A 19878-nucleotide genomic window follows, 5' to 3' on the forward strand; every position below is an offset into this window, starting at 1 on the left:
GTGTGTTGCGCCATGCTTCATCTTCTTCATCAAACTCCTCATCTTCTCGTCTCATTTACGCCCATTTTTCTTCCAATTCGAAATTGGATGAGGACCTCCAGTTGGAATTCGAAGAAGATCCAAATTTGGAATTCATTGTAAACTTGAATTGAAAGAAATTGAATTGAAAGAGATTGAATTGAAAGAGATTGAAATGAAATAGATTGAATTCAAAGGTGTGTGAATTATAGCCCAATATCCATCCTTTTTATAGCAAAAAAAAATTCAAATCTAACGGCTAACTGACGTCATGCTGATATCAACTAGCCATTGGATTTGAGTTTGAATTTTTTTCGGTCAAAATTTTAAAAAAAAATATTAAAAAATTCTCATTTTTTCCTATAAATTTAAGTTGTTGTAGTTTTTGAATTTAAATAATAAATTATGTTTGTCCCTATGACTCTTTGGCCCTTGGTTGGAGACATTTTTTGTGACAGGGCTAAAACGAGCCCTATAACCCTCGGTTGGAGATGTAGGCAAATATGGTCATGTAATGTTCATTAAAATATTAGGTCATCTCCAACCGAAGGCTGGCCAGAGGGCTTGTTTTAGCCCTCTTGACATACCCCGACCAAGATCAGGGCATGCTGACCGTCACATGAGAGTGACGTAACCATGTGCACAGTGCGAAAGCTAAGAATAATAATAAAAGTACGAATAAATAAAAACCAAGTTATACACCGAGTAGATAACATACATGTGCAAGTGTAAGTGTGATAAATAAAATTCAGAGCACAAAAGACCTAATGCAGTCCAGAGGAACAAGCACTAACAAAACACACCCAGAGGTGGTCCTACACTGGTGATAATCTGTCAGATATGCCGAGAATCCCTCGAGAGCCACCAAAAGAGCAATCCAAACTAAAACCTGAAGGAGCGCAAAACAGAAAGTGTGAATGGGCAAAAACAAAGCTTTTCCAAAACCATTTCATTAACAAAGTTCTAACCCTTTGCCGTAAAACCTGTATAGTTTTCCAGAAAATAGAATATACACAAATATAGGAAACATGCTCAGAAATATGCCATGTCGAATGCCTCTACATAAAAATGTAAGTACTTAGGTAATATCAATCAATGCCATGTAATCAGTCAGCCGGAATCACCTAATGTGACCTGTACAGCTGAATCTAGAGCTCAAATCTCCAACTCACTAACTATACCTGCACACGAATCAGAACCACCTAAAGTGGTCTGTACGACAGGACTAGGTGTAAATAAATACGCTCAAGTGCTACAATCACGTGAAGACTTGGCAAATAATCGCGGGTCACCTACGAGTCGGAACCATCTATAGTGGTCTGTACGACAGAACTGTGCACCTAACTTGGATCCAAGATAAGCGTGTGGTGCGAGAGGTGAACATCACGTGAAGGACTGTGCCCTACTCTGGGCGGGAGCACTAACACCGAGGGTGCATGTTATGAGCTCTCTATGCATCTCATATCACTACTAGTCACAACATAAACCATAACTTACCTGTGCATCCGCAGCACCAAACATACATATATGCAAACTACTAATGCATAATTAAATAGGCAAACGCAATGCATGGCATTTAAAACATATAAACGTTTCATTTCATTTTCTGGGAAAATCACAAGTATATAGGTATATACGAAAAACCAAAAGCCCACTCACTGGTATGTAGAAGGGTCGTAACCCCTTTACCTCGAGTGACTGCACTCGTCCTAGGGATAGGTCTCACCTATATGCGAAACAACTATAAAAACGTTAATTTAAAGCACATATCCCAAACTAGGTAAAAACTTCTCATACAATGTTCAAATGGGGTGTAAGAATACACCAACGTGATCTACTCAACCTCACGAACATCCCCATACTTTTAAAATACTTTTCTGACGTCATATGCGCCCCCACGCACCGGCCAACAGGCACTTTCCTGGTACACTGACGGCGTCAGTTAACGTCGTTAGGAATATTCCGTTAAAACTAACAAATTCTGTTAAAGTTAACCTAACGCCATTAGGAATATTCCGTCCAAACTGACGAAATATTCCGTTGTCTTCTCCGACCAACCTCCGGCGCCATCGCTAGAAAACTAGAAAAACTTCAAACCTTCATTTCTCACTCGTTTTTCACCCAAATTTCATGAAATTGGTACCAAAATGAAGCTTACAACTAGAGGAACAAAACCTTACCACTTTCAAGCACTAAAACCGACGAAATCTCACTGGAGAAACTTCACCAAATCTGGCCAAACCTGCAACTCACGATCCTGACGTCCAAAACCTTCAAACGAACCACCCCGAGCTTCATAAGGACCTCACCAAGCTTCCTACAACCCTGAAATTCCCAAAAACACATGATTTTACGTGTGCATGAACAGTACCCCTCATTGAATATCTCGGGTTTGACGTGAAAACAAAGGTTTCCTTACCTGAAATGGGTATGGTTGAACTCGTATAGACTTCACGAACACAATGGTCTAAGTCTCCACCACGATGTACCACGTTTTCGAAGAATTTGGTCTTGTCTGTACGAAGAAGAAGAAGGGAAAGAGAGAGAGACACACGGGACAAGGCAGAAAATGATAAGATGAGTGTGGGTGCGTATGTGTGGTCCAAAAGCAGCCAACCAAACCCCAAAATGACCACACAATGAAACAAAAACACTAGGGGCAAAACTGTCATTTTACCCCTACGGTACGAAAAATCCGGGACAGGCTGTCACACCTCTGGCCTTCCAAGATATTAATATTTTAATGAACAGTATAGGGTTATATTTGCCTTCATCTCCAACTGAGGGTCATAGGGCTTGTTTTAACCCTGTCACAAAAAACGGTCTCTAACTGAGGGCCAAACATAATTTATTATTTAAATTTAAAAACTACAACAACTTAAATTTAAAACTACAACAACTTAAATTTAAAAACTACAACTTATGTTTAAAAACTACAACCTAAATTTAAAAACTACAAATTAAATTTAAAAACTACAACAACTTAAATTTATAGGAAAAAAATGAGAATTTGTTAATATTTTTTTACGAATTTTGGCCGGAAAAAAAATTCAAATTCAAATCCAATGGCTAGTTCATGTCAGCTAGCTGTTGGATTTGAATTTTTTTTGGCTATTAAAAGGTTGGATATTGGGAAGCGGGACAAAGTAGGCCGCTCTGGTTTCTCACCTTATAAGAAGGTTATTGTTGCACTCCAAATGATGGCTTATGGCTCCCCAGCTGAATCGATGGTTGAAACACATGGTATGTCTAAGTCTACATTCCTTGAAACTCTTCAACAATTTTGTGTCACAACTGTTCAGGTTTACAAAGACGAGTACCTTCGCAGGCCAAATCAAGAAGATCTGGATTGGTTCCTTCGCAAAGCTGAAAATCGTGGGTTTCCGGGCATGATAAGGTCATTAGACTGCATGTATTGGGATTGAAAAACTGTCCCACCGAATAGCAATGAGGCTTCTGCGGAAGGTCAAGAAAGCTAGCTATTGTGTTAGAGGCGGTTGCCTTGTATGACACATGGATCTGGCATGCTTTCTTTAGAGTCCTTGGATCCCAAAATGACATTATAGTTCTTAGGCGTTCACTTCTTTTCAATACCTTGACGGAAGGTAAAACACCTCAAATTGACTACTACATCAACGATCGTCAGTACAATATGAGATATTACTTGGCAGATGGCATTTACCCAAAGTGGGCGACACTTGTCCAAGCAATTCCAAACCCTAGGAATGACGCCGAAACGTTGTTAACCTTACACCAAGAGGCATACTGGAAAGATGTTGAGAGAGATTTCAGTATTCTACAAGCACAATGAAGATTATCAGCGAACCGGCAAGAAGGTGGAGTCAAGAAAATTTGGATTCCATCATGATGTCTTGCATCATATTACACAATATGATTGTAGAGGATGAGTGAGATGGGTATATTGATGGAGAGTCCGATGACGACCAAGAGGATCCAAATAGGTCAAGAAGGACTCGTGCAAAAATATAAGATGGGCTTAATTTGCCTTTCAATCCAAGAATTTGTAGTATCTCTATAAATGAGTACATGAGGCTATAGAATGATATGTTCCCGTACCACAAACAAGTACCTACAACAAGATCTTGTTGCACATCTTTGGGCCAAAAATAGCATGGAGTAGGAGTTTAAGTTTTATGTAGTTAAATGTTTTTCAAAATGTTGTTTAAGTTTCATTTTATTAATTTTTTTATGTTGTATAATTTTATGTTGTTTAATGTTAATTAATGTTGTTTAATATTGTTTAATGTTATTTAATGTTATTGAAAAAATTGAAGGAAATATTATTGGAAGAGGTAAGAAAATATAATGTGAAGAATTGAAATAGAATGAAGTGAGACAGTATGGAATGATGAAAATTATGTGAGAAATGATGTAGAAATGACTTAGCTATTGCTTGAAAAAAAAAAGGGAATTTTTAAATTTCATAAACCAAGGCATAATTTAAATTTTGAATGATGTAGGAATGGCTTAGGAACCATTCCTATCGGTTATATCTGACATGAATAAGTACTATTACTGTCGGTTATATCCGACAGGATTAATCAAAATTTTGGCCTAGTCAGGGGCTGGTTGGCAGGCTGGCTGGATTGGGCTAGCCTGTTGGCCCTTTCGTCCTTTCAGATTTCGTGGGGCCCACGAGCCCTCTTGCCTAGCCCTGGATTGGATAATGCACTAATTCAAGGGATTTTTTTTATAGTGTTTTGTAGTATCAGGTACTCTAGACTTTTGTTAAGTAAGAATGAAGGTTTAGTATGCAAATAAAGCGTTCGTATTCATTCACGAGAGTTGAACTCACGACATTATAACTTTTTAAATATGATGATTTCATAATTTTTTTTTTTTTTTTTTTTTTGCTTAAAATTCTTATAGGTTTGCTCAGATGAATAAATGAGAACAGAAGCCCAGTAAATATGTAATCTTATAACTTATAAGGAGCAAGAAATTAAGGGCACCAACAAATCTCAAAAAATTTTGTAAGTGCCAACCAGTAAGTGTGTACAACTGGGAGTAATAATGCACTAACTCAAGGGATTTTTTTATAGTGTTATGTAGTATCAAATACTCTAGACTTTTGTTAAATATTTGGTCGAAAACATAAAAAATGGATTTTTTATAGTGTTCTGCAGTATCAGATACTCTATACTTTTGTTAAATATTTGATCGAAAACATAAAAAAATATATATATCTAACAGTTAAAAGACCTTGAGTGCATACAGATATTCCAGAGCAAGATAAAATCATGCTAATCCGGATACTCAAGTTACCTTTACAGTGTGAGCACTGTATTTAATAGAACGACGTCAAAGTGAGTTGGCACTAAGTCCAGCACTGCATTGATTGAAAAATAGAAAACCTACGAGACTATATATGAGTTCACACAATCCATCCATATTCAACTTTTTTCCTTCAACTAATTCAAATTCAATTTATTCAACATCTCCCTCAAAAATATTAAAAAAAAAAAATTATTCAACATCAACAAAAATCTCACAATGATGTGATGCATGCATGTTTGCTTTTTGAACCAAATCCCATTAGTTCTTTCCTAGAACCCGAGCGACCAAAGACTGAGAAATTCTTAATTGTCCTCGAGACAAATTATAGCCCATCATTCCATGAGTGGAAAACACTATTTTCTTCCCAGTATTGACTTGTCGCAAAAGGTATAAAATAAAATTCTTTGATATTTTTAGGTTGTAATTCCACAGTTCACATTATGTAAAGTTACTAATAGAAAAATAACCATATAGATAGTCCTCCTAAGGTTAAATTCTATGCAAAGAAGAACTCAAAATCAAGTAGTTTAGAATTTAAGACTATATATAATATGTAAATGTCAGTTTTTCTGAACATAATTTATAGCCACTTTTGAATTTTTTACATATATTGTTCACGTCGATATTGTGCTTATGTATAACCAATGATTTAAATATCCACTAAATTGTTGACATTTTCGTTGAAATAACAGAAAAATAAAGGATCGATATAGAAAGCCAGGGGGGGAGGGGATGAAATGCAAATTTTAGCCTATATCGCCTAGATATAGAAAAATCAATGAACATCGATGGTATTACCAATTCATTGCATAAATTTTATCAGAACCCATTGCAAATTTTGAACTTTTGAATTTTTTTACGAAAATTTCCTCTATTTTTTGACTAAATCTAACTGTACCCTCCCCATTGCAAACTTTTATATATAATTTTCATCGAAGACAACTGATATCAATATATCCACCGATATTTTCATAAATTTGCAATCAATATTTCCACCTATATGGATATTTTAAACACTGTGTAGGCTTGAAGACACAAGATGAAATGCTCCTAAAAAAATAAATTAGACATTCCAATAACCCTAAAATTATAGAATTAGAAAGAAAAATATTCCTTACAACTTCATTTAGCTTTCACTATTACTAGTGGAGATGTACAAACAGCATATCCGGTTTGGAAATTGTCTCTAACAAAATTATATACTTCTTTTTATCATGTTGCGTTCTTATCTCTCTAGCTAGGCATTTGACCAAAAATAAAAATCTCTCTCGATCTGCATTTCCTCCACATTCTACACATAGTATCAAATTCCAAATTCTGGGTCCAAACCAACATTATTGTGCTGGTCCCTTCAAAAAATTCGAAGTCGCTAGAGGATAAATGTTTGTTTTTTATTTTTATTTTGTAGGGTTTGAGTGGAGGCCATAGGCCAATGGACGAACAATTTCCCCATTTGCAATACTGGGAAAAGAGAGAGTTAATAATTAAAGAGCATATACCAAAGTTGAAGGTAACAGTGGCTACGAAAGTTGAAGGTAATGGTGGCAATGGTGGCATATATAGCAACCTAATGGAAAAGAATACAATACCAAAATTCGCATATATAAATGAAACCTAAAGCTGGAGCCAAGTATAGCTTAAGAGTAGATCATGAAATGGTTTTAACCCGAAAAGCATAGGGTTGAAAAGCTCCTTATTACCAAAGCAATTCACTACTTGTTGATGTATTTGGTTGAATTGGTTTTTTTTTTTTTTCTTTTGAAAATTGAAATAACATTACAAAGGGAGATCCCCGGCGGTTGTCAAATTAGGATATTGTGCTACTCATTTTTGTTATTATACGGAGTTGGATCGTTGAATTGATTGATTCCCTCCCATATTCAACCAATATTGTTCTATAGTTCTTAGTGGTTAGTGTTGATAGGAAGAAATCTTTGTTATACTAACCATATGGGACCAGGACTATCCTTCATGGTAAAATTAACTGTATTCGTAAAGAACCTAATCAACTTAATTGGTTGTTTGAGTTAAAGGGGGAGTAATTTTTTACTCCTTTATTGTCCACCATTACTCTTCATTTTGGCATTGACAAAATCTTTCGAAATCTTAGTCTTAATCAACTCAAATGGCCATTATAACAAACCTTAATCCCTATCTGGATTTGATTTCAGAGTTGATATAGGAAACAAGTAAGGTTAGAGTTTAATTATGAATTATGAGTAGTCCTTGTGCATCAAGTTAAGTGATAATTCCGAATTTAAATTAGTGGAATCAAGAGATTTCTCATGTTCTTCATGATTTTAATAGCACAAAACCGTGCTCTGATACCTCATGTAAGTCTTATGCCACTAAAACACAATGAATACGCTAACCTAGAATGATCGACATGATGAAAGAGATGGTGAACTGCAATTAGAATGAACTCAAGACCTTCTACTCACTCATTGCACCTTTGTCACATGAACTATATGGGGAGTTTCAGGGTTTTGTGATGATTGCAGCGTGAGCAGCGACCTCAAGTATTTACAGGCTTCAATCTAATTGAGACTTACCCATAAACAGACTCTACTTGAAGCCCTACTAGCCTATGGATGTAATATCAAAGTATACGAGGCCTTCTTAGCACATGAGAACTCCTTAATTGCACTAATTTTCTTTTTGAACAAACGATATTATCTACACTAAGGGAGTAGGGATGAGCTAAGTATCATAATGACCTAGCAATAATGTGGTTCAAATTCACCTTTGGCGATAATCGAACCTAATACCTCACACTTACAAGTGAAAATGAATACCACTAGACCTCTCACTTACAAGTGAAAAGGAATACCACTAGACCTCTCACTTAATTGCACTAGTTTAAATTTGGGACTACCACTTAACTTGGTACACAAGAAATAATCATAATTAAACTCTAACCTTACTTGTCTCCTAAGTCAATTCTAAATTGAATCCGGATATGAATTAGGGTTTTAATCTAACACTCTATTCTCCATCACTAAAGCTTATGTACCCATCTAGCATCCTTGTAACTAAATCCGGATATGAATTAGGGTTTTAATCTAACACTCTATTCTCCACCATTACTATTTTCTTTTGGTATAAATTAGCAGTGCATAAAGGAAAATAAAGAGTGAATATTACCCTTGAGTTATACTAGTGGTTTAAAAAAGTATAAGGATCCATTCTCACGCATCCTTGTTAAAAAAAATTCCTACTCCCTTGTATTATTATAATAATTTCAAACTCTCTCTGGCCTCTTAATAAAAGTTATGCATTATCGTAAAAAGTCACATTGAAAAAGATTTCTAGCTTAAGATCATTGATTAAACATGCATTTAATAAATTTGACAACAAAAGCTAATAGGCATATTATGACTCATCTGAAAGTGCTTATAAAATAACTGAAAACATTTTTAATTAGAATGTTTTTGGAATTAATCTTTAGTAAAAATGCTAATGAATCATAAAAAAATACCTTCATGTACTTTTAAAACAAAAAAAAAAAAAAACACTTGAATCAAAACCTTTTCAAACATAAACACTTTCACATGAATCGTTATCAAAACAACATCCTCTTCAACTGTAAGCTTATATTGTCGTATAAGATTTGGACTGACTTGTCGACATAATAATAAGCTTTTACTCGATTGACGATTTTATCGAATTGGTTTCGTCGTCGTAACGTAGGAACAACGGTTATGGATTTCACCTTTCTGTTTAACGGTTATGGATCACGTGCCTAACACGTGGGAGATCACGTAAAGCACACATTTACCGCACGTCAAAATGAAAAGACGAAAACACCCTCACATATACCTGAATATCGAACCCAAAACGAAAACTCCCGCTACTTTCCCTACGCCACGTCCGCGAGTCAAAGTGAAAAGACAAAAACGCCCTCACGAGTCAAAGTGAAAAAAACTATATAAACCGACTCCCGCTATTTTCTGCTTCTCTAGCCAACCGATATACACACACGCCCTTCTCTCTCTCATGGATTCCCCTTCTCGCTCCTCTGTCATCATTGTCGGCGCCGGAGTCTCCGGTGAGTGACAATCGCCACCGTCGATTTTCCAATTCCTAATTTTAAATCTCGTTTCTCACTTCGTCCGTTTAATTTCTTCTTATTGAAAGGTTTATCGGCGGCGAAGGTATTGATCGAGAACGGCGTGGAGGACGTGGTGATTCTGGAAGCTTCCGACCGTATAGGTGGCAGGATCCGAAAACAGGATTTCGGTGGCGTATCGGTGGAGCTTGGCGCCGGTTGGATAGTCGGAGTCGGAGGCAGAGAGTTGAACCCGGTCTTGGACCTCGCCCGGAAATCGAATCTCCGCACTATCTTCTCCGATTACAGTAATGCTCGCTACAACATCTACGATCGCAGGTCCATTACGACGCCGTTTCTCTTCGGTTCATTCATTTATTTAGCTAATTTGTTCCCTGCATTTTCGTTTCGCCGCCTCAATTTAGCTTCCACGACGTTTGTGTGCTACTTTGCGCCGTTGGAGAATTAATTGGCCTCCGCATTTTTGTCATACCGTCGCACTTTAGAATTTTCATTTTTTTTTTTTTGCTGCTAATCTGCGCCGGCGGAGAACTATTTGTTTTGGCACCACCGGGGTAAATTAGCGTCCACGTGGACTGTTTGTTCCTAAACTGCGCCGCGGGTGGAGAATATTATTACTAACCCACTCGCCGAGTTAACTGGGTATTTTACTTTTTTTTTTTTTTTTTTATTTCAGCGGGAAGATATTTCCTAGAGGACTCGTGGAAGAGACGTACAAGAAGGAAGTGGAGTCGGCGGTGCAGAAGCTGAAGAAGCTGGAAGCCGGCGGCGGCGATTTCTCCAATGTCACCGAACCGCCCACGTAATCTCCTTTCTCAATCGTTTTAATTTTAATGTCTCAATAGCTTTGGCTTCTACTTCTTAACAAATCCAATTTTTTCAAATTATTATTATTTTATATTAGTTTTATTTATTATTATTTGCGTTTTCTGTATTTTGTGGTAATTTCCGCGAAATTTACCTGAAACTGTTGATTTTGTATATTATTCACAATTATTTTATTTTAGTCGTGTGGAATCTGATTATTTTGTTTATGGGTGTGGTTTGTCCAGTACACAGAAAACGCCGATAGAGCTCGCCATTGACTTCACCCTACACGATTTTGAGATGCCAGGTTAGTTTTCACAGGTCATCCTCGGTCAATTTTCTGTTTGGGTGCTGAGACAAGAACATGAAATTCCCAATTTTTTTTATTTTCTAGTGATGTTTTAAAGATTTTTAGTCAAAATGATTATTGAGTTGTCATAATTTCTCATTTTAGTCTCTGATATGAAAGTTGATAAAAATAGTCTTTGAGTTTGTATTAAATTGTTACGTGAACGATTACGTGACCACCTTTTTAAGAGTGTTTTTATTAAACCAACCTCATCACTTAACATGAATATTGACAGATTTTTCATAAAATGATCAAAATGATTTACGATGGACAAACTCAGGGATTATTTTTACTGATTTTAATTGTCATGCAACAAAGTGACGAGTTATGTAGATCTCAATAACTATTTTGACTAAAAGGTCTTGTTTTAAAAATGCAATTGATTCTCTGGGCGGCACATAAAGGAATTTTGTTTTTTAATTTATATTTTTTTTGTCAAACAATACATTTGTTGGATTAGATGTTAAAAGTAAGGAACGGAGTTTGAATCCACGATGTGGTAGAAGACAACACATCTTTCCACCATTGTAGTAGAGAGCCATTTGCTTATAATTTATCTGGAAATCTTGTTCTTTTATTTTGGAGATTGTTTGATGTAAATTAATTAAGGTTGGTAATGTTTTAGAAAATGATTTTTGAAGTGCTATATTATATAATGAAAACGACAAATAAGATTTGGAAAAAAATTATTTTGATTGTGAATTGTGAATTTGAGAAATGGAGGATTTTGATTGTGGTGCAGAAGTAGAGCCCATATCAACCTTTTTGGATTATGGAGAACGAGAGTTTATGGTTGTGGATGAGAGAGGGTATGAGCATATGCTGTACAAAATGGCTGAAGATTTTCTCTTTACATCTGAGGGTAAACTGTTGGACAGTCGTCTCAAGTTCAATAAGGTACCAGAATCTCATCCTTCTCGTTTTCCACTTTTTAGCTTATTTGCTTTGCCCAATCATTTCGATTTGCTTAGAGATAAGATGTTATTAATAATGAATTTCTAGTCCATTGACTTATCCTTCGTACAAGGCTTTAATCTTTGCTGCGTTACAAGGTCATGCTGTAAAGCTTTGCAAAATTCGCTTTCTCTACCCAATAATAGGATGAAAAAAATATGGACGGATGTGAGTAAAATACAAATAAAGGAAGAGAAAGTGGGAGGGGAAAACTCTGGATTTCTGCTTTGTTTGTATGCAAACGCAGTCTTCCTTTTCTTCTTGAGTTTGACCCAGCTTTGCAGTCATGTAGATAATGACGTTTCTGAAAGCTGTTTTTTCTTTTGTTTTATGAAATTATATGATACCTATCATTATTATATTGTAACATACAGTACACCCTTCTTTCTTCGAGGGTCAACTAATTTTTTTTGTTTCTTTTTAGCAATTTTTTTAGACTAAATTTAAAAATTAAATAATATAATACTAATAAGAAATAAATACATTAATTAAATAATATAACACTAATAAGAAATAAATACATTAATTAACACTTAAATAATAATTTAATTATCAACTTCTATGTCATTTAGTTTATAAAATTTAATCTATAAATTTAGCATTACCTTTTATACGTTAGTAACTTAGTGTGAATTAGTGCTATTCACACACACCATTTTATCTTTCACACTCTTGTGAATTTTTTTTCCATTGATATTCTTCAATTTATTTAATTTGATGATCGAAAATTAAGAGTGTTTAAAAAGTAAAAAATTGATTTATGGATAACACAACCCTATATATTATTGTATTTGCACGTGTTCACAGAATTTTTATTTTAGTTTTCCAAGATAAGATATTTTTTTTTGTAGATAATGCTTTACAGTAATGTCGAAAAGAATAATTTCTATGCACTTGATTGCGAGTTTGATCCACATGGTTTTTTTTTTTAATATGTAACAACTTACACGTTATTGTTTGTTTAAAAAAATATTTTTCGATTTTTTATTTATTTACCATAGATAAATCATAAGTTTGCCTTTTCTAAACAATTATCCACCCATGAAACTTTGCATATACTCTTTTTTTGTCATTTTTTGATATCCATTATCCAGGGTCATTCACATACTTATTTTTACTTCTAACATACTTGGTTAATTTTTGTTTATTGATCTTCTTTAATTTATTGAATTCAACAACCAAAAATTAAAAAAATTATGTAAAAAATAAAAATAAATATGTAAATAACACAATTCCATCCAATAATGGTGGTTGTTTTTTTCGTATACATTGTTATATGTAAATTGCGTGGCTTCTTTGACTTCCATTTGCACAATTATTTACCTCCGAGCGGATCCGAAACCTTTTCTTTCTTTTTCTCTTTTGGTTTAAACTCGTCCATACATGAAGAGACGCGATCCTTGAGACCTTTAAAGCCCTTTTGGCTTTTACCACTCACATAAATTTGTAGGCCCCAAGAGCAAGATAATAGGAAGTAGTGTTGTGCTGTCAACTTTTTGTCCAGTTCATGGGCTGCTGTCTTCCCCTCCTCATTTGTTGAAATAAACAGATTTCATGTCACGTTTCATTGAGCAGTCTGCATGAAACAGACCTCGTGGCGCTTCGGTGCAATCTGGAGACAAATTTGCACGACATGATATTAATAGATTGAATAGTTACAATGACCTGACAGCGTTCTATGCAACATTTTTTCTTGTTTTCTTGTAACTTAAAAACTAACATAAATGGGTTAATGGTTTGAATTTTGAGCAGAATCCGTTTCAATAAGTCTTTACCCTCTCATCCGAATGAAGTTTCTCTTATGCTATTTAAGTTATATATCTGAACAAGAGTCATTAAATTTCATTAGGTTAAATAATTTGACGGTTTTTTTTAGGTGTTTAATTTAAATGTGTATTATAGATACCCTTCATCTTTGATTTCAGGATTTTCTGGGGTGGTTTCCTTGGGAACTTCACATGTTACTTTTTATGGTTATATAAATATTTTTACTGTTATCCATTTATGAGAAGATGATTCCAAGCTTGATTTGGGGCAGGTTGTTCGGGAGTTGCAGCACTCGAGAAACGGCGTTACGGTAATGACGGAGGATGGTTGCGTCTTCCAAGCAAATTACATGATTTTGTCAGTTAGCATTGGTGTTCTCCAAAGCAACCTCATTGCTTTCAATCCACCCTTACCCGTACGTCTCTTTTTTTGTTCATATCATTTCAATGAAATGATTTAATTCATATCTTTGCCAATTACGTGTTTATATGTTAATTTGCTCACATGACATCAGCCGCCTTCACAACTCCTCCGCATGTATGTCTGTCACTGGACTCAATTGCCCCCGCAACCTTACCAACATAGTACGTGGGCGTGGCTTTTAGCTATTGGTCATGGATTTTATGCCCCTCTCTTTCTTCATGCTTTTCACACTGATTTTTGTTTGCATTAATGGGGAAGAGTCTTTGTCCAACGTAAAGATACAGCGGGATCTCAAGGGCTAGGTCCCCAACATATGGGTCCCTTTAGATGGGAGTTTCCTATTTGTTTACTTCGTATATTTAAGGTGTGGTCCGCATTATTGAATGCAATTTAGATGAAGAGTCAGAAATTATGGATAGCGGGGCTCATTAAATAAGTTTCACTGGCTGATGACGCATGAGAAAGATTAGGAATCTGTTTTTTTATATGCCAAATGCCAAATTGCCAATACCATGGACTTAGGATCCACAGAATTTTAACCCATTTGCTTGCCAATAGGTTAACTAAATGTAGGCTGTGCCTTGCTGCTTGGTTCACTAAATGTAGCCTGTAGGTGTTGAATGCGGTGGACAAGAAAAAAGAGAATTGTATTCTATAGCTTCTGCCTTAGTTTCTTGGGGTAGAATGGATAATCTTTTAGATCTCTTTTAGTAATAGCGGGGTTAAATAATCAAGGAAAGAAAAGTGATCGGTAACATCATTTCATTTGCCTTACTACATTAGGTAGTGCATATGCATTTATGACTCTAAACAGTTAGATGTAACAACGGTGAAGTAGCAGTGGCTGGTGCTACAAAGATAAGATAATATAGAAGGATCTCCGAGTTTTGATTGGTTGGGATTGGATTTACTTATTGCTTATTGTTATTTGATGGTTATTAGGGTTTGTATGTAACCGTTCCCAACTTGTGCCTTTGTTAAGCATTGTCGAATAATCATCTGCATGTTTTGCACCATACATTTTAGCAGCTAATTCTTAGAGTAGTTGGTAGTCCAAATTATATGCTATCTGACTATGCAGTTGTGACATGATTGCCGTTTGAGCCCATTGTATATGATCTATACCTTTTCGTGCTGTATCCTGGAGTATAAGATCTATATTTATGCTTAGGCATATTTAGTAACGATGATGCAATTCCTGTTTTAACTTAACGAAACTGGTAGATAATTGGTCATGGTTACATTGGTTGTGACCCTATGACTGAAAGCGCATCTTATTCAAAGTCTCTTTTTGATATTGTTAGTGTACTTTGCTTGAAATCATGCTAACTTGATGAATTAAACAACACAGAGGTGGAAAACAGAGGCTATACAGAAATGTGATGTTATTGTATACACGAAGATCTTTCTGAAGTTCCCGTATAAGTTCTGGCCTTGTGGACCAGGACAAGAGTTCTTCCTCTATGCCCATGAGAGGAGAGGCTACTACACATTTTGGCAGGTTGGTTTAAATATTTGTCATTCTCGACGCCAGCTAGCAATATATGAGTTTTCATTTCCAGCAGATAAATAGATTCCATATGTTGTGTTGTGCACTGAATTTCCAACTAGCCTGTCATATTTTCATGCCACTACTACTTGTTTAATTTAGTAAATAAATGGTCCTCGTCAAGGATCAGAAGATGACAACATTTCAAATGTTCATGCCCAGTGTTGTGGTTCATGCACCTTTGGAAAACAACAAAATTTACGATTGCGCACTTACAGGATCTTTAAACACAATCTTCACTTTGTATAATCATGTTTTGGCTGTCTGCTGTATGACCGAGCTGTCATTTTACTTTGAGTTGATAGGATGCTTCCCCAATGTTAGTACATAAAATTACACATTTCTTCCATTTTAGATAACCCTCAGTAGTTGGTTATGAAACTTGACAGTGACCTTGTCGAGAGTATGCTGCATGTGTTTTAGCATTAGTTTGTAAAAATATCTCCGTCTACAATTAGGTAACAAATATTGATTCCTGTTGTTCTTGTTGTTATGATTAATAAACTAGTATCTCTCGCAGTATTAGTTTGAATGGTTCTTCCTTTCGTGAAGCTACGATTAACAAGTTTGTATAATGCGTACGTCAATCAAATCTTAAATGTGTATATTATTAAAATCATTTTCCTTGGTTTTATTAGGAAAGAAACTATACATATTATGGAGGCATTGTGGGATGTCACTGTCTTTCATCTTACAATACGACTTATTTGACCGATATATGTGGAAATTTTCTGAACTACTATTATGACAAATAAAATAAAATATGCGAGACTGATAACTATAGTATATTTTAACTTTACTACTAACCATATTCTCTCCAAGCTGGCTGCTAATCTGTTGCCATGCCATCAGCACATGGAAAATGCTTATCCTGGATCCAATATGCTGGTCGTGACGTTGACGAATGGGGAATCAAAGCGTGTGGAAGCTCAGTCTGATAAGGAGACGTTGAATGAAGCCATGGCGGCTCTTAAGGACATGTTTGGGCCGGACATTCCGGAAGCTACTGATATACTTGTACCTCGCTGGTGGAACAATAGATTCCAGCGCGGCAGCTACAGTAACTTCCCTATGATCTCTCATAACCAATTCGTTCATGACATCAAGGTTTGCCTTCTCTCTCACTTAAACGTTTTGTTTCACCATAGATCAATTTCACTTAATGTTTTTCACAGAAGCTTATCTTCTAGTGAAATTTGGAAGCTCCTACTCTATGATACAGTTGCATGTGGTTTGCCACACGTGCCATTAAGATCCACCCGTGCATATTTTGCATGTAGCGTGAATTAGTTGTCTAGTCACATGGTGTGCCACATCATGGCTTAAGACAATTTCGTACATGAAAAATAAGAGAGAAAAATTAGAGGTTTAGCTACATCATTGCTCACCTAAAGAGCATTTGATATCGTTTCGTATTTTTTCCTTGATCGATGAGAAGGTCTCAATCTTATAAAAACTTTGAAATGAATTGACATTACATATTGTATTATGACCAGAACCCAGTAGGCCGCCTCTTCTTCACTGGGGAACACACAAGTGAAAATTTTAGCGGTTATGTCCACGGCGGGCACCTTGCAGGTAATCAATTAATTTAAGGTTCTTTCGGAGATTATAGGCGTCCAATTATAAACACAAGTTGTAACATCTTGTTTGTGTCATGTTGCTTGATGATCAATAGGTATTGAGACTGGTAAAGCGTTGCTAGAAGAAATGGAAAAGGAGAAGGAAAGGACTAGTGAGAGTGAAAACCAAGCGTTTTTGTTAGAACCCCTGCTTGCATTGACTGGTTCATTAAGTTTGACACAGAACGACGCTGTCTCAAGTCTCAAATGCGATATTCCTAAAAGATCATATTTAAGTGCCAAAGTTGGCATCCCGGAGCTATGTTATGACTAGGTTATTGGCAAAACACCACGATTGGTGACTGAAAACCAAAAAATAAGCATCGAAAAAGATCACGAGATGGGTTCAAATACAATCTCTATATAATCCTTGATGCCGTTTATAATGTAGAATGATGGGAGGGACAACAAAGCTGGGTTTGTGTGATAGTTGTTTGGTTCATAATGTTATAGGAAGGGGAGAATCAATGGAGGTTAAAGGGTTTCGGATGCGGGATGATAATGGTATGGGGGTATACACATGTAATAGTAGGCAATGAAACTAAGGGAAGAGCTAGATGGACGTAGGAACCAGGTTCTATTGTACTGGTACTGAATGTTAGTTTCAAAAGAAACAATCTTTCTCATTTTCTCTTAGCATTTATATTTAATCAAATTTTCGATCATGTCAAGAAAGCAATTGGTTTCCTTTGGATACATTCTTCTGTGGGCTACTGTTTTGTGCGTCTATGATTCCAGCCCAAGTGTGATTGGGTTTTAGATCCCGGTCCTCTCCTTGGCCTGATTTTTCAAGTAATTGTATTGATACGACACCCCAAAAGAGCCTCACAATATGAAGTTAAAGGATGGAAGAATTGGGTTAAGCCACACAATGTGCCGTTAAATATAAATTGGTATTTCTATTTACGAGAGTTAAATTTAAGACCTCCAACTTATAAGAGAAGAGAAATATCAATATATCATAGTACTAAGTAACATTTAGATAGTTGCACAAAACTAAAGGAAGTTTGGATGCAATTGTGCAATTTTCTTATCCGGGATTTGTTCTTTAATACAAAGACATATTTATCCTGATGGATGGGAGAATAAATTGATATTGAACCTTCATCCACGACATTCAAACTTAAAATCTTTCACTTATTTAGAGAACTATCACTAAACCGTATTATTAAGTGACATGTTTAAACTAGTAAAATCTCAAAAACTGCCTAACTCATCAAAGTATTGTAATGTTTGTTGCATTGAGGACGGTTGGGTCCAAGACCAAAACTAGCAAAAATAGTGGTTGAGTCTTAAGGTTGATGAAACCATCGGTTGGGTCTTGAGACGAGTACGTATTTATTCCATTCAACGTTTACGTTGATGAAAACCCACTCTCACACCTACAAATGACAAGTTGATTTATTCAAATTTATGCTAAGTTTCTGCCTTTCTATTTTTGCTAACTATTGATGATGGCGATTAGACAACTAATTGCAGGAGAAAACAGTATATACTATTTCATGCCATTAAAAGAAGTGGGCTACATCTGAGTTACTTACAAATTTACATCTAACTCTAAGTAAGATTCTAAAAAACGCAAAGCGCTAGTCGGGCGATCCGCTGGACCTAAAGGACTAGGCGGATTTAATTATTATATATTGCATAAATAAATGCTTATTTTTACTTAAAAAACACACAAAATTATACTGGGATACATAAATTGCAAAAATAAAATATAAAGTATTTGAACATATTGAAAACATGGGGAACAAACATATAATGAGTATTCATCCAAGTATTTAATATGTTTCTTACATTTTATTGAAAAATTAAAATATAAAATGAAAGTTATCAATTTTTTGTCTAAGTAAGGATCGCGACCTAGACGGGTGCTTAGGCGGGCTAGGCGGACACCTAAGTGGGTCTAGGCACACTTTCTTAATTTTCAAATGCCTACGGACTAATCAAGGCGGTGACTAGCCGCCTAGCGCCTAGACATGGATTTTTAGAAAAATGACTCTAAGTGATTGCCAATTGAGAATATGGTTGTGCATTGTAGAACTCACTGTTAACATGTCGTCACTTAATTACTAACTTAACACATTTTCTAACAGTTGTATGAAATCAAAATAAAATAATTACTAAACGTATGAGATTGAAATGTTATAAAAATGTTGTATAAAATTGCAATTGCACACATGAAGGAATAAAATATAATTTACCCTAGTATTAATGATTGAAATTGGAATTTGCACTCATTTTTTTAACTTGTTTATATTTGATTTTAATTGTGGATTAATCCTGAAATTATAAAAAAAAATCTGGATTTACATTTGTTGAATTGGAAGAATAGTATGTTCTTCACTTCATGACTTTGAAGGATGAGCGACATATGAGGAAGTTACTTGTATTTGATTCGATTACTGAAGTGGAAGAAGTATACCAGAAGTTGATTTGTTTTGTAAAGACCGTCTGCATTGAAGTTTTTTAGATTTGATATGTAGAACATACAGAATGGATCATGGAGTTGACTCTGCTGATATCAACGATTTAAAAAATGTTTTTTTTTGTTGAAATTGAAGTTTTTATTGTAAGTATCTTTGTCTTTTTTCAGATGAATGTATAGAATGTAATGCATTTTAAATGGCAAATTATATCATGTCATTATAAATTTCTCGATACTAATTGCGTATGTTTTATTGTTGTTTTTAGAACTGGAAAAACGTATATAGTTGATAATGGATTTGTTGTGTCGATGTTTATTTGTCGGTGTTGAAAGATGCGAATTGCTTGAAGGATGTGCTTACTTTGTTTGATCCTATAATTTATTTTGAAGAAGTCCCAAAATGATGAGTTTTGAAGGTACACCATAAGATTTTGTAAGCTTGATATGTTTAGCATAGGAGAAAGAAGAGTCCCATGAAATTAAAACTTGATGAAATCAAAGATGTTGAGTATATTTTGCTTTGAATGCCCACTGATGATTTATTCGCCACTTTGAAAGAAGTCGAACGAGCGTCCATGTTTGGGTAGTTGTTCG

At 35.3% G+C, this 19878-nt stretch overlaps 1 protein-coding gene across 1 annotated transcript; it reads left to right on the top strand.

Moving 5' to 3' along the window:
- Positions 1–9280: 9280 nt before the first annotated feature.
- On the top strand, positions 9281–17550 carry LOC103945491 (polyamine oxidase 1). Its single transcript, XM_048570360.1, has 10 exons — positions 9281–9364; positions 9454–9703; positions 10062–10187; positions 10438–10499; positions 11284–11438; positions 13534–13677; positions 15037–15186; positions 16087–16341; positions 16731–16812; positions 16913–17550. Exons 1-10 carry the CDS (start codon positions 9313–9315, stop codon positions 17128–17130), a joined length of 1494 nt encoding a protein of 497 aa, XP_048426317.1. The 5' UTR covers positions 9281–9312; the 3' UTR covers positions 17131–17550.
- The last annotated feature ends 2328 nt before the right edge of the window (positions 17551–19878 follow it).

This window comes from the organism of the source record quoted next, unplaced genomic scaffold (genome assembly GCF_019419815.1).
Source record: "Pyrus x bretschneideri cultivar Hongxiangsu unplaced genomic scaffold, Pyrus_bretschneideri_v1 Contig52, whole genome shotgun sequence".
Taxonomy (NCBI): domain Eukaryota; kingdom Viridiplantae; phylum Streptophyta; class Magnoliopsida; order Rosales; family Rosaceae; genus Pyrus; species Pyrus x bretschneideri.